Source organism: Anomalospiza imberbis, chromosome 4, assembly GCF_031753505.1.
Source record: "Anomalospiza imberbis isolate Cuckoo-Finch-1a 21T00152 chromosome 4, ASM3175350v1, whole genome shotgun sequence".
Taxonomy (NCBI): Eukaryota; Metazoa; Chordata; class Aves; order Passeriformes; family Viduidae; genus Anomalospiza; species Anomalospiza imberbis.
This window is the reverse complement of record NC_089684.1, coordinates 20,697,851-20,713,306: the sequence shown is the minus strand read 5'-3', so window position 1 is coordinate 20,713,306 and position 15,456 is coordinate 20,697,851. Positions and strand designations below refer to the sequence as shown.

General features: G+C 43.9%; 1 protein-coding gene and 1 long non-coding RNA gene across 2 annotated transcripts in view; both read left to right on the top strand.

Annotated features, from left to right (window-relative positions):
* The window catches only part of LOC137472378 (uncharacterized), a 28,967-nt gene extending 20,909 nt beyond the window's left edge, over nucleotides 1-8,058 (top strand). Inside the window, exons 2-3 of the long non-coding RNA XR_010998138.1 lie at nucleotides 774-887; nucleotides 5,409-8,058. This is a non-coding gene — a long non-coding RNA (uncharacterized lncRNA). The remainder of the gene's footprint in view (nucleotides 1-773; nucleotides 888-5,408) is intronic.
* Nucleotides 8,059-9,092: 1,034 nt separating this feature from the next.
* On the top strand, nucleotides 9,093-12,569 carry RPL34 (ribosomal protein L34). The gene is made up of 5 exons (XM_068187418.1): nucleotides 9,093-9,164; nucleotides 9,738-9,811; nucleotides 9,903-10,002; nucleotides 10,729-10,832; nucleotides 12,443-12,569. The coding sequence occupies exons 2-5, from the start codon at nucleotides 9,747-9,749 to the stop codon at nucleotides 12,525-12,527; spliced, it is 354 nt and encodes a 117-aa protein (XP_068043519.1). The 5' UTR covers nucleotides 9,093-9,164; nucleotides 9,738-9,746; the 3' UTR covers nucleotides 12,528-12,569.
* The last annotated feature ends 2,887 nt before the right edge of the window (nucleotides 12,570-15,456 follow it).

Sequence of the window (15,456 nt, the reverse complement as noted above, 5' to 3'; positions counted from 1 at the left end):
GATCTCATTATAGGCAAAATGATTTGCAGAAAATGTTTCTGATTGATGAAAGTAATTAGACACTCTTTCATCAGCTGCAGTAAACCATACATTTAACACTAGGTAGCTTCACCATCTCTAAGAATTCTCTATAAAGGAAAAGCAGGTGAAAGGCATTTAGTCCATGTGCCAGCTCACCTGTACTAGCCTTTCCTGTCACTCTACTCTTTTGTAAATTCTTTCAAATAGGAATTTAAAGTGGCTCTTTATCACTGTGAAAACCACATTAAGCAACAAACAAGCAAGCTTTTCACACACAAAATTTAACTGGTGCACTGTTACATTTGGGAAGCTACTTGGTATCTCCCTATCTACATTCTTTCTCCCTCAGCAGTAAAACTAAAGTGGACCTTGTTCATTTTCTATTCAAGTTAATTTTGATGCCCTCTGTTCTCAGCACATAAGGTCTTCATCCTGCTGCAAAGAAATATTTACATCCAACATGCAAGCTCTCATCCACCTTTGCCTGCTTGTTACAAATCCTAAATTCTAAGATTAATGTAAGTTGGCAGTGTCCCTTTAATCAAAATTTAATGCTTGTCTTCAATCTCCTCAAAGCACTCAAAATCTAGCAGCTTTAGAAGGGAGAGAATCATTAGTGCTGCAGTCCTCCACTTCCCAGCAAGCAGGAGGTTTGACCATGGGGTGTTAAAAAAATGGGGTGTTGTCTTGTCCTCCACAGAGCCCTATTTGGGATCAGCCTGTCCAACTTCTGCTCTTTTTGCTGCTCACAGGGAAGAAGGTGCAGAGAAATCAGAAAATCTGTTCAAGAATAAGATGAAGCCAACACTTTCCTTCAGCAGTTGGTAGCAGGCCCTTCTTTGCACCTGCCATCTCTGTGCAGACAGGTAATAAAATTCACATCTGACCATGTCAGAAATACTGCATTCAGCTGTCTCAGCCGATGTCACAAGCATATCTGCTGTCTGGGATGTTCACAGGAGATTGGTTTCCATTGAGTCGTTCTGATTCCTGGACCTGTGAGAAGCAAGGCTTGCAGCTTGGCAGCCAAGTGCTTGGAAAGCTGGCTGTGAGCTCCTCTGAAAGTCTGGCCTTAAATCTGCAAATATGCAACTCGGAAAGCCCCGTAAGGAGCAGCCAGTCTGATGCCAAGCATAAGCCAAGTTCATCACAGCTTCATGAAAAAATAACACCTTCTGGGATTTCTGCAATGCACAGCAAAGCACAGTGTTGCAGAAATATTTTGTAGGCATCTTTCTGTACAGTAACCTGCTGCTCTGCAGGCATGGCTACCTAACATTGATCCAGCCATTTCTTTCAGCACAGTGTCACATCTTGTGTTCTATCAGTGTGGTGCTTTATGATTTAATATGCTCCATTGTTTGCTTCTCAAACCATTTTATTTTTCTTCCAATTTCTCTTCAAACAAGGTGAATTTGCATTATTTCTTTGTTACAAAACTTCATAAATACAGAGGTATATGGGTACCTCTAGGCCTTAATTGTTTCCTGCTGAATACCAATAAAAATGTATCTGGACAGATAGATATTGGAATGTGTCCTTAATTATTAATGTACAGTTTAGGTTGTACCTAGCAAGGAATACCCAAAGCCCCATGTGCACATATTTGCTTGCTTGCTTTCTCTCTGCTTCTCTCCCTTTTGCATCTAAAGTGTGTAGGATTGTGTCTGGGCTTTTACCTTTGTAGAATTTGCTTTAATCTGACTTACACTGTAAGCAAAACTGAGTTGTAGAAGATCATTCTAATTATTGGAAGTATTTGCCTAATCTTTAGCAACTTATAGCCTGGTCATTACCATTTACAGTACATTACAGTTTTGGCTTTTAAAATATGTTCACAGCTGGGCAGTACCTTGATAGCTCTGCAGTGAAATCTGGTGTGAGGGGAGTGTATGCTGCATGCAATAAATACAGTGTGACAGTCTAAAGGGCAGAAGACTTGGTCCAGTGAATGTGCAGTAGATCACTGTTTGAAGGTGAATAATTTTACATGTAGCTAGCTATACAGAGCACACATCCAAAGGGATTTTTACCTTCATGTCTTCTTGAAGAATGAAGGCATTTATGGAGAAGTAGGGTAAGGAGACACAGGGAGAAGACAGGAGGCAGCTCATTCATAGACTTAGCACAAGGATATGGATGCACTTAACTGAAGAGGGAAGGAATGATGCTTTCTTCTCTCTTCATATGATGAAAATAAAATGTGATCAGGATAGATTTTTGTTATCCTCTGGGCATTAAAAGCTTAAATGCAAAGTGCATGACTTATTATATCTAGCCAAATCTTAGGGGTAAATAGGCAGTATGGGGAATTAGTTGTTGTTAATTGGACTTCTGAGCTGAATTCCCACAGTGCTGCACTGCCAGCATATCCCTTTTGTTTTAATATTGAAACAGGGAGAAGCCAGTTCTATGATGGATTCATTCCACTATAGAACAGCAGAGCACGCTAAATCATCTTCTTCAAAATAAATTGCATTTGTTGAATGTAAATATTTTAGGGTTAATTTCTGCATGATCTGTAAAAAGTATTTGTTTCTCCATTGAGCATTTTGAAACTGTAAAGTAAATCTTCAAGTAGCATAAATTGCCTAATTGTTCTGTAATATTTGAAGATATGACTTGCTGTTCCTTAAGCTGTCATATTTAGATCACATTTTCTATGTTTGGGGCAGTCAGTTCTGCTGCTGGTGAGTTGAAATCTTCTGAATTCCATGGCAGTGAGTGTGCTTTCAGTGATACTAACAAAATGTGCAATCTCGAACATCATATTTCTTATTGTTTTAGCAACAATATACACAGTGTTCCTTCTTTAGAAAGTTTTAGCAATAATCACAAAAAAAAGCCCCAAACCCCAAAGATATCTCACAGATTCAGGAGACCCAGAAAAAATAGTCTTTGCATCAGGCTTTTGTTCTAGCAGCCAGTCCAGTCTCACATGCTGAAAAAATTGATAAAGTACACATCCCCAGAGCCAGGCAGAGGCTACATGTCACACACCTCCTTTAGCAGCCTGTTGTAGTTGATCCTCCTTGCACAGCTAATTTTCACTGGTATAATCCAAAAGGTAACTGGGAAAAACAGGCTTCTCTCACATGTTCGACTTGGTAAAACATCATGAAGAAATGTTCCTAGTGTTCCTGAAGTGCTCAGAAAAAAAAATAGGGAGATGTTTATATGAATTATAAACTTCTCAGAGAACTTAAGCAGCAAAACCTTCCTGCACTGTTAATATATATTTAAATCATTAAGACAAATATAATTTTTTTTAAAAGGTACACTAATGCATGATTGACCTTTTTTCATTCTTTGTCTCTCCCCTCATCCCTGTATGGTCAACATCTGCTGTGGTAGGTAGGCCTTCCTATTTTAAAGAACAAAGTAACATAAAAGTGTCCAAAATTCCAGATCCCTCTACACTTAACCTCTCACTCAGTAGTTTGGTCTCAGTCAATTTGAAGGAGTTTTATTGTTCATTAGACTTGAAATAGAGTCTATCCTATACCTTTCTCACCTGTTCATGGGATCCATGTCAATTTATGGCAGAGGGTTTTAGATAATTTCTTGTGGAAAGGGGCGGCTACACCTAGTATTTGGTGTTCACTAGTCTCCCAAAACTTGCACAGACAAAGGATTGTACTTTCATTCTCTTTACAGAGTCCCTAAGATTTTATTAAATAATAACATCAATTACATTTATTTTAGAACTTGGAAGGCTGGACTTAAGCCAGTTAGGACTAGTATTTAGGGAACTAGATTGTTAAGGTATTTAGGAGGTAACACTGAGTGAGCTGCAGACATTACATTAAAGATGCCCAAAATCACAGTCACCACCACCAGTGCCCACATGGCTGATTACTTTGCCCTTAATTAAGTGATTGACCCAAGTCTGCCACAGGAAACTCCAGCAGTGAGAATGTTTTGTCCCTTTGTTCCTGGATACAGGGCACATCCATCCCCTCAGTCAGGGAAAATTTGGCCATGCCCCTCGCCTTGGGTGGCTGCTGTTGGGGAAGGAGCAGTGTGAGGTGATGATCCCAAGCAGCTCTGGAGACATTTCCAGTGTGAGATGCCTACAGCATAGTACACACTGCTGGGGAAAGATTGCCTCTATGTCCTTGATGCCTGGATGGTCAGAAGGCTTAGATGTGAGAAGCAGACAGGTTTAGCTTTATTTGGCACAAAGGATGAAATGCAGTTTTCACAGCCTGGAAGAGTTGTGCAGAGCCCCTTTATTTTTCTATTGCTTTATGTGGAAGATGCATGGCCCAGCTTACCACGGCTGCATCAGGAGAACTGACAGGGGGAATGTTGTAGGCCAGGGACCCTGACTTCACCTTGGGGGCTGATAAAAAGCAAACGTGAGCTGACACCATGAAGAATTCACATTTCAGCTGCTTGTGCTGCCCATGGGCTCAGTACCCTGCTCTGTCTTAAACACTTTCCACAGGGGAGGTAGAGTGCACACAAAGCCTGTTTAATTAGGTGTTGTGCAGGAAGGATGAACTCTATCCCAAGTGAGATGGAGGATTGCATGTCTCCTCCAGATGGTGAAAGTATTTTTTTTTCTTTAAGGCAGAAGAAAATAAGCAGGTGTGAGTTTGGGACCTACCTGTATTGGTTTTAATCGGCAACTTTAGGCAAACTCAGTGTTCTCATCAGAAAAGGGGAAAAATAAACAGCTGAGCACTGTGATTCATTTACACTTCAAATATACTTTGAGTTGGTTATTCCTCAATTAATCAAATAGCTGGTGTATCCCTAAAGTAGTATAAAGTGACACGCTGTGTGAAATCAATTTTCCCTTCCAAAATCATTAAATTCAGTAGCCTGTGACTACATCCCTGCTAATTCTAGTACCGGTCCTTTCATCCTCCATTAACTTTGGCACGCCTAACAGGCTGTCAAAAATAATTTCCCAGAACGTAAATAATTCAGAAATTAAAAATTAATAAATAATAACAGAGAGCTACTGGGAGATAGACTGGGTCAATTAGTCAGCTCTGCATTCTGTTTCTTCGCAGCAGGGGGGCAGCCACATTCGTTACTAGAATCTTTCCTCCGATTCCTAGGTCTGATTTACAGCTCTTCATTACTGGATCCAGTCAGACACAATTACCTCCATCACTATCTCAGTTCCTAACTTCAAAGAAACACACATTTTCTTGTCTGCTTTTTTTCTCCTTGCAGCAGCCTCAGCTTGACGTCCCTGGAATTTCTTCCACGCGGACTAATTAATAAGACTTTGACTTATCATATTCACTTCTCTTCTTTGATGTCCTACCTTAGTCAATCATCCTATTTAATTAGAATTTCAATGATAACTTTACTTATCTCGTGGCTAGATGTAAATTAAAATAACGGGATTTTAATTCTCTTTCTTACAGGGTTATGACATTTTTGACAGAAAAAGTTTCAACCCAACTACGATATTATGTACTTCCTATGCTAGGACTGCATTCCACTAAATTGTTTTTCCCTTTGCTACAAAATAATTTTGCTTGTTTAACAAGCTCCACTGAAATGGAAATGAACTACAGCTTCTCATAACGTAATTTGCACAGGTCTGTGTTGTGGAAGGTTATGTTGATAGAAATTAGTATAATCAGATTGTGACACATACCACATAGTTAACAAGGAAAGGGAATGAGGTTTTTAAGAAAAAAAAAGACAGTGGAGCCAAGGACCTCTACTTTCTGCCCTTTCCAACAGGTGCTAATACTTTTCCAAAATGTCTTGCTTCCTTTCCACATTTATGGATCTAAGCCTGTTGGTTGTATCCAAGCAGCACCTGAGGTTGGATTCTGACTTCAGTGAGACATTTCTAAAACACATACTGATACACTGTTCATGGAAATGGTATCCTGCCTGTGACTTAACAGGAGCACCACAGCTCTCAGCCCTCACATCTTTTCCTCTCTGCAGCACCCAGTATGTGTTTGCCCACAGGCTTGCTTTCCTTCCCATGCCTCTTAGAATTTGCCAGTGTGGACTGGTAGAATAGCAAGTGAATATGAGTGAAAACATGTTTCATTTTTTAATTGAAGCTTGTTGTGGAGAAAAGCCCTAGAGGGATCCATGAAGAGAAGTTAATGGGGCAGTGGAACCCTCCTGGGGCCTGGTAGATTCCTGGAAGTGTGAGGAAAGTATAAGGGGATACAGCCAGGCCTATCAAGCCTTTTGCCATTGGGAACTCTCACTCTTACTCTGTTGGAACTTTCCATGTGACCAAGTAAATTGTCATGCACATAGATAGGGGCTTTCAGTAAAAAGAGAGATCAAGAGAGGGCCATGTGGAAAAGAAAGAAACAATTGGTCAACATACCAAGAATTGGTCTTAAACTGTGAGCAAAGTGTTCTTCTGATGCATTAAACAGAATATGATGACAGCCTGCTGGCTGGTGCAAAATACATTCCATTACTAAACTGCCATCAGAGATGATTATCCTATCAATTGGATGTGGTGGAAAAGAGGTTTATAGTTTTGCACTGCCAATAAGCAAGTACACCCTGGAAGCCACCTCCGCTTTTCTCAATGAAAAGGCCCACAACCTCAGGTGCTATGCTTCCACTGACATCCTGGAAGGGAATAAATTGATTTTATAGGATACCACTGTTACTTTTCCACATTGCTGGGCTGTGCATTTTCTAATCCATCCCCTTCATTGTATTCAAGGAAAGAAGAAAATGCAGAAAGAGTTAACGAGACGTGTTGAATGTGGAAAATGACTGCTCCCAAAAGAGACATTTTGGTCCTGTGAAGAGGTAGGAGTAGTAGAGAACATGAATCACTTGACTAATCTGTACAAAATGGGCTTAGTGAGCTTCTGCTCAAATCTTATCCCCACATTAGATAGCATTAAACCAGTTGTCATTAAGCTAACATTTCCAGATGCTCTGGTGAGCTGTTTGCCTGATAGACCTGTTCCTCTTAAAAAAAGAACTGAAAATGCTTGAAAAACTAGGCCAGTACATCAGCAGAAGCAAATGGCTGGAATTTAATTAGCAGTTTCTAAAACTTACACTGGTTGAGTTTGGAGCCTAAATGGGGTAAGTTCAAAAGCATATCAATACTATTGTCAATAATCAAATAGTTACCTGTTGCACTGACAACATCTAAACTATGCTATCATAATTTAACAGTGTTGTTCTTTAACAATTGGATTGTGTTACACTTTTATATTTAGGCATGATTATTTAATCTAATTTAATTGGCTTTCTTATTCCCCTCAGGGTTTTGGGCCTAGAAAGTTCATGTTAAATACTCTAATTGCTCTGAAATTTACTTGTCTTCTAAAGTATGCTCCTATTTTAAATATACCCTAAAATCTAGTTCATACATATTTTCATACATATATTAAAAAATAATTCTGGTGTCCATGATTTGCACTTTAAAAGAGTCAATAATTAACCAAAATAATAATTATAGATTGAAAACAGGGAGGATGCAGTACAACAAACTGTGAGTTACATAAATAAGGTCAGGAGCACACATCAAAGTTTTCTGAGCACCTGCTAATCTCCAAAAGCAGAGCTGAAGCCGCTAACGATGGCAGCAGCAGCAGCACCTTACATGCTTAATGTGTGGGTCCCTGAGTATCACCGGGGAACAGTGCTCAGGCCAGTGGAGCAAAAGAGCATTTGAGGGTTCACAGACAGTGGGCCCAACCCCATCCTCCTTGCAGATGGTGATTCCCCATTGATGCTGTATGAAGATTTTGTCTGTGCGAGTCAGCGTCAATTGTGGCAGCAGCCACAAGGCATTCACTCGCACCGTGAGAAGGAGGACTTGGTGTGGAAGTGGGAACACCACCACTGCCACCAGAGGTTGGGGAGCAGAAGTGATGGAAAAGTGTGCTTTAAAACCTCTTGGTCTTTCATGTGTCAGAGCCAGGTGGCGGGGTGGGATCCAGATCCATTAGTAAGGTCACATATGGATAGCAGAGGCCAGATGCTGATTTCAAACACAGAGGCAACTCTGCTTGTCAACATGCTCCTCAGCTTGGCAGGGACCGGGGCTGTGGGATGGGAGCTGAAACAAACACCTGGGAGAAGTGTAGTCCACGGAGTGTTTCTCCTTTCCTTCCTATCAACACAGTGCTTAATGAAAAGGTGAGGGGCTGCCAGAGGTACCTTCTGTGCATTTAGATTTTAATATTGCAGATCTGGCATCACTGAAATGCTGTTTCTGGCTATTGACAAGCCATTCTATAGTCCCTTAGCTCTGGCTATTTCCTTTCTTTTCTTTTGTCAGGGGTCTACCAGAGGCTATCAAATAGATTTCCTAGAACACAGAACTGAGTGCAAAGGGACCCACAAGAATCAGTGAGTCCAGCTCTTAAGAGAATGGCCCATACAGGGATTGAATCCACAGCCTTGCTGTTGTTAGCACCATGCTCACACCGAGATAACCTAGGGTCAGAAAATGTGACCCAGCTCAGGACATTTGGAGGATGCTGATGGATGAACACAGAGAGGATGTATCAAGGAAAAGTTCCAGTAGCCATGCCCTTTTTTCCCTATGCTTTTCCTCGGTACCTGTGGCCTCGTCCAGGGCCCAGCAAGGCCAGTGTTGGTCAGGAGCGAGGGCATCTCGAGGGGAACGGACATGGCAAGGACAGCCCTGCAACGCTCCAGGCAAGGCTTTCGAGGGATTCTATGGGACCAGCCTTTCCTTGTGGAAGTTTTGTGTAAAATACGCGGTTCCCAGGTGTGTCCCGTGCCCGTGTGCCGTGGAAAAGCCTGTATGAGTGACTTGTAATTCAGAGCTTAGAACAGCAGGATGGGGAATGGGCCCACAGCTACATAATTACATAATGAAGCACAAACTCTTTTCTCTCAGCACAGAAGCCGATATTTTAGTTTTTCAGTAAAACACACGATAAATAAAACGGCGCCCCCATGGCGCTATTGCTCCGGCTCCCGATCCCGCCGCCGAGCGACGCCCCGCCCCGCTTCAGCCGTACAACATGGCGCCATCTTGCACCTCCGTGCCGTACAACATGGCGCTGCCCGCTCGCCGTCCTGTCTGGTAGACGGACTCCAGCGCGCAGGCGCCGCTATTTCTTCCGGTCTCCAGCGCGCCGCTATTTCAATGTTGACTTGGGCATTTCCGCTTCCTCTTCCGGGTCCGGCGGCGCCAGGTATGGCGGTAGCGACCGAGGGCTGTGGGCGCCCATCCGCCTCCATCCGCGGCCCGGCGGGCGGCGAGCGCGATCCGAGGCCCCGAGGGGCTGTGGGGATGGATCGGCGGCGCTGCTGCTGCCCGCGCGTGGGCTGGAGCGGGGGGCAGAGCTGCCCAGCAGAGAGGCCGGGCCTGCCGAGGCCTCCGCGGTGGGGCTCCCGAGTAGGGCCCGCGTCTCCCGGGGCTGCGAATGAAGCTTATGTTGACTATAAAATACGGAGCTGCTAAAGCTTTAAGCAGTCTCTTAGGAGAGCGTGACATAGTCCAGGCAAGACTAGGATGTTTGAACGGTGTTCAAGTTGGTCCGGGTGAATCTTCATTGCGGATCGCATCGTGCCCGCTGTCACGCCTTCTGTTGATCTCTAATATAGTCCTGTTGGCTGTCGCTGATCAGGAAAGGCTTTAGTTTTATTAACATCGAATCGGCAGCTGCTGATTCACATCTGGTTCTGTACGGGTGGTCCTGTGAGGTGTGAACTCCGGTGTGGACATCGAGCTCTTAACTAGTGTCGCTTTGGTTTCGCTTCTTTAGGGGTGAAAAATGGTGCAGCGCCTGACATACCGCCGTAGGTTATCCTACAACACAGCTTCCAACAAGACCAGACTGTAAGTAAGGCAGTTTGTAAAGAAACTTCTGTTCTAAACAGGTGATGCTTCACTGTCGATTGTTAACTGAGTATTTTTCTGCTGTGCTTAGGTCCCGAACACCCGGGAACAGGATTGTTTACCTTTACACCAAGAAAGTGGGAAAGGCCCCCAAGTCAGCATGTGGTATTTGCCCAGGAAGACTTCGTGGTGTAAGTATGATTATAAACACCTAAGGGTGTTTCTCTGCTGCTGTGTTTCTTCAGTACAAAGAGCCTTTCCAAGTATACAATGGGCCTGTTTATTGACCAGTTCTTGTTGAAATAACCTTTTTCTTTAAAATATTCTAATCAAATGTTGTAATGTTTACTGGCAAAATAAGCCTTGGAAGCTCAAACTTTTTTTAATGCTCTTGGATTGCATCATTATTAAATATAAACTCTTGTTTTAGAAAGTCTGACATTTTTAAAACTAGACAGGACAATTCTACGGTGTATTTAAAAACATGAATTGGACCCATCAGACTTGCAAAAAAAACGGTAAGCCAAGTTTAGAAAATAGGAATTAATGTTCTTAAAGTATTTTTCATCAGAATGTTTTCTTGAAGTAACACTATTGCTTTTAACAGTTATGGGAGTGCTTGAGTCATGTTGATCTTTGAGCAGTTCCTCTCTTTAAAAAACCCAGTCTTTTGTAACCAATTTTTTAATGAATCTCTTGTTGAACACCTGTGGTGGAATGAAAAGATCAGCTTAGGAATGCTGAAGATGGCCCACGCAATGAGCTGTGACCTTGGTCACTTTTTAGCATCTTGAATAGTAAACTTCAAGTGTTGCTGCTTTTGTTTTTTTTAACTATGAAAGTGATGTTGGTTTTTATGTGGCAGATACAAAAATTGCTGTCCTATCACACATTTGTGTATTTTTCGCTGTCTGTAGGTCCGTGCTGTGCGCCCCAAAGTTCTGATGAGGCTGTCAAAAACAAAGAAGCACGTTAGTAGAGCCTACGGTGGCTCCATGTGTGCCAAGTGTGTCCGTGACAGGTAATTTACAGAAAGCCAGCTTTATTCCTGGGATTGCTTCTTAAAAAATTTTTACATCTCTCCCAAACTTTGAAGGCTCTTGTCTGACAGTGGTGTTGGGAGATGGAGAGTGTGAGTGTGGGGCACGTCAAGCAATGATGTGTGTGATTTTGTCCCATGGATTTGAGGGAGCTCCTGCCTGTGGAGCTCCTTTGTGGAGACACCGTGTTCTTCAGGATTTCTTACTGCATTGTTGCACTGATGCTAAACAGTCAGCTCATGCTGGATTTTTATCTTTTGTACTGACTGCCCCTAGTAAAGATTATTCTGTTCTGTTGTCCTGTTTTGCCTTATGCAGATTTAATTGAATTTTTCACTTCTTTGTAGTGTTTTGGGATTCACAGATAATACTTGGTTGCGTGTTAAGCAGCTTTAAGTGGTTAAGCTTTAAAATGGCCTTTGCCAGGCCTCACTAAATTCAGTTTTATTGTGTAGCAGTTTCATATCCTATGCTTCCTTGTCAAGTTTGAGGAAAAACATGACCATGAGTGTGTCATCTCTGTGAATGGTAAACAAAGCAGATCTCTGGGGTCAGCAGTCTAATACCAAGTTTTTTTTCATCTGTCATGCCAGCATTTTTTTTTGTTTGTTTGTTTTTGGCATGTGTAAGTTCTAAGATAAATTACATTAGGCATCCCTGAAGATGAGCAGTTTCAGCTGCAGAGCAATAGCATAACCTTTCTGTGTTGAAAGCCACATTTTTTCTGAGTGTTTTCCCAAAACCTTCATGAGCTTGGTAGGTAGATTTTAATGCATGAGTATATTTTATTCTGACTGTGCCTAAATCAGAAATTACAGCCACCTTCTTTCCTGTAATGATCAGGTTTTCTCTTGCACCTGCTTAGGCATCTTTGACAGGTTTGTACTGCAGAAGTAGCCATGTGTACCAGATACTTAGAGAAGGCATTTTAATGTTTAAGGGTGAAAGAGTGTGTGTGACCCACCTGTGCTGTTAACTCAGAACCATCAAAGAGTCTGTTGGTATGTGAGTGCTGGTGCACAGATCTGTCCCATCTACCTGGTGCCCCTGCAGGTCTTCCAGAAATATTTGGGCACAACTTGACCTTCTAGACTTTTCCCTGTTGATGTTCAAGGAGCTTTAATCCTGACAGGGAAAGTATTCCTGGTTTTGATAACTGGATGCACGTAGTTTCCTGCAGTCCTGAGGAGGAGAGCTGACCACTACTCGTCACACCAATTCTGACTTCAACAGAATTAAATTAATTCTCCAGTTAGGAGTTATGCTTTTTTTGCCTTTGAAGTTTGTGAGGATGGTAAATTTTCCCATGTTCAGCCATCAAGTATTACCTTGCTTGCCTCCAAGCCACTTACCCTAAATTTGCAGGCACCGTAAGCTGCCATCCTCAAACTGCTGCCTTCATACAGTGCTACTGTCCCTGTCTTTTGCTGCTGGCAAGAGCAGCAGTGGGTTCCCTTTTTGTGTAACTGTGGAACTGACACCACATATGCAATGAATGTAGGAGATGGCAAAATTAATTGTAATATATCTTATTTTTGTGTTTTTACTTTAGTAGATAGACACATATCCTAAAGTAGTTTTTCTTTTCCAGGATCAAACGAGCTTTTCTTATTGAGGAGCAGAAGATCGTTGTGAAAGTATTGAAGGCACAAGCACAGAGCCAGAAGTCAAAGTGAATCTATTTGTAGTTTCAGCCCAATAAATGAAATCTCCACTTCTCTTGTGTCCTGTCATTCCATGTGTGACTCAAAGCTGCTGCTGAGTCGCTGCTGGGAGCTGCTGCTGCTTCTCACAGGTTGTACAGTGCAGAGCTGGGTTTTGCTGCAACAGAACGTGTAGGTCAGGATGCTCTGTTCATTGCTGCCTGCTGATGGGAATCAAGCAGCTGGAAGGAAGTCTGGTTAAACAGGACTCCCAGCTCAGGCTCAGTCATGTAGAGGGATTGGAGTAACTTCCAGCAGTGCAAGTTTTCTTTCAGCAGCTGTTTATGAAATTATTGGAGGACTTGGCTCAGAAGAAAATTAGGACTTTGAAAAAGAAGAGCAAACAAAAGAGGACAGCTAGTATAAGCTGTCTCCAGTAGATTTTTTTTAAAATTGTATGTGGTATTACTCAGGGTGGAGAGAATAGTTTTAACTTTTCAAACCCAGTGCTGTATTCACCAGACAGTTGCCTACTGCTACATCTGGATCTCCTGGAAGAAGGCTGCAGCTGCTGTATCCTGTTAGGTCTTCCTGGGTCAGCAGTTACAGGTACAATATCAACAGAGCTCCAGGGTGCAGGTAGGACAGACCTTTAAAGGCTTCCTGATTTAGAGAAGCAATTTGGGCATCTGGTATTGAAATTTGGACCAAAGTTAGTTGGTTTATCTTCAAGGATGTAATTGTAATGTAAAAAGTGAACATGGCTTTCCTTCATTCTGGTCTGCAGAGAACTGTAAATATGTCTCTTAACACTGTCCAGGAGTGTTACAACACAGTCAGGATAATTCTTGCTTTGCCTGTATGTGCTGTGGTATGCCTCAGCCCCAGCTCTGAATTTTGAACTGCTTTTAACTATCTGACAGGCATCTATTTTTACCTAGATTTAAGCAATAACTATTTTTTCAAAAAGTAGTGAGCTCTACCATGAGAGTAAGGAAGGAGGAGAAATAATAACTGAGCACAGAGGCTTACTGGGAGCCCTGAGGGGTTCCTAAGGTCACCTATGGAGTCTGCTCAGGCTGTGGCTCAGATGTGTGCAGGTCGCTCTTGAGTGCATGCTGCCTTTTTACCCTGCCTAGCTCTGTCAGCTGTACAGTCAGCCAGGGCACAGAGGACAGAAAGCTGAGTTGAGAAGCCCGTCTGCTGGCAGTGACTTGGCAGTGCTTGGGGTGAGGTGCCTGGCAACTCTCAGCTGCCTCCTGCGTGTGACAGCAGGAGGTGGCTCTGGTCCAGGATAAGTGACTTAATGACGTGCATGGTGAAAGGAGCTGTACCTCCCCAAGGATTTCTTCACAGAGTCCCAAGGAGTTAAAATAATTCTCAATATTCTCAAAATGGATAAATGTTCTAGCTTGAATTATGTGAAGCATTTCTCCTCAGCTCAGGTGCAAAGGCTGTAGCTCATTAAAGGAGGTTTTGAGACTAACGTTACTACTCTTAACGTTTTTGTGCACTGCTACTATAGTTACTTTACAAGGTTAACATTTCCTTAGCTGTCTTTCTGCTCTAGTACAAACTTTAGTACTTGAGCATGCTGGGGGGGGGGAAAAAGCAGCAACTAGGGCAGGCATGTGTAACCTGCCCCTGTTTTGCATTAAAGGCTCTGAGATTAGAGTTTTCCTTCGGGCTTTTGGAAAGGAGTAGAGATGGAGGGAGAATAATTTTGGAATAAGGAGGATAAATGTCATAAACATCTGTTGACAGGCACTGCGAAGGAGATTCTTCCAAACAGGAAGGGTAAGACTGAAAACAGCTAGCTATAAACAACACGATTGCACCAGATGGCAGCAGTTAGGAGAAGTGGTATTGCCACTACAGGCAGAAATCAAAGCAGTCCTTAGGCAGTGTGTCAGTGAAATAGTAGTAAGGCCCGTAATTATTTTAAAACGGAGCAGTTGGCTGCGGTGTAGGAATGGGGCAGACATTTGGGGAAGGCCTGTGCAGTGGGAAGTAGGCTGGGTAGCATGGCGAGGTGGGCGAGTTCAGCTGGCACGTGTGCTTTGGAACGAGCTGGAGTGCAACCTGGAGTGAAGAGTTCTTCCCCGCCCCTTTCCTTAGAGAGGCTTCCACTCAAAAGGGGGAGTTCTTCTGACGTGCCGCCTCGGCGCTGCTCTCCAAAGCGAGCTGAGGACAGAGGCAGGAGGGGCCGGGCCGATGAGGTGTGTGCACACTTAGAGCAGCGTGTGAGATGGGCTGTAACACACTGCCTGCTCTCAGCAGCGGCTGGTGTGATGTGCCTTTTCCTCCCTGGTCTGTGCGCAGCTGTCGGGGTGACCTGTGGCCGTGGGTCAGGATGGGCACCACATCCCACGGTGCGCCCAAGGGGCATCCCAGCCCCACGTTGCCCTGCAAACACAGGGACTGGGGTAAAGTCCTACTACGGAACTTGGTCCGCTCGCCGGATCTGCATCTCCCCAGCCTGACTGTGCAAACTCACACGCGGGACGTGGCTTTTCCTTCCCCCGCCGGAAAACTGCATCAGCACAGGGGTGTCCAAAGCGTGCCTCTGCCCCGTGGCATGGCTGCGGCGCCGGCGTTGCCCCTGCTGCGGGCGGCGTCCCGCGAGCGACCAGCGGGCAGGGCGGTGGCACCCGGGACGCACGGGGCCCGGGGCGGCCACGTGGCTGCCCAGCCCGGGGCGGGGCCTGCGCCCGACCACGCCCCCGCCCCGGAGCCAGTGCCCGGCGCCGACACGTCAGGGCTGCCGGGTCCGGGCAGGTGAGTAAGACGGATAGACCCTTCGTCGGCGGACTGGCGGCGTTTCTGTGTTTTTATGCAGACAAAAAAAAAGTCTGAACTGTCATTTAAGCCTGGTCGCGAGTTTCTAGTGCTTTGTTTAGTTTGTCTTTTTAGAAAGTGATCCATTTCCCCCTGTCAGGACGCGGCAGCCCATTTCCGTTTC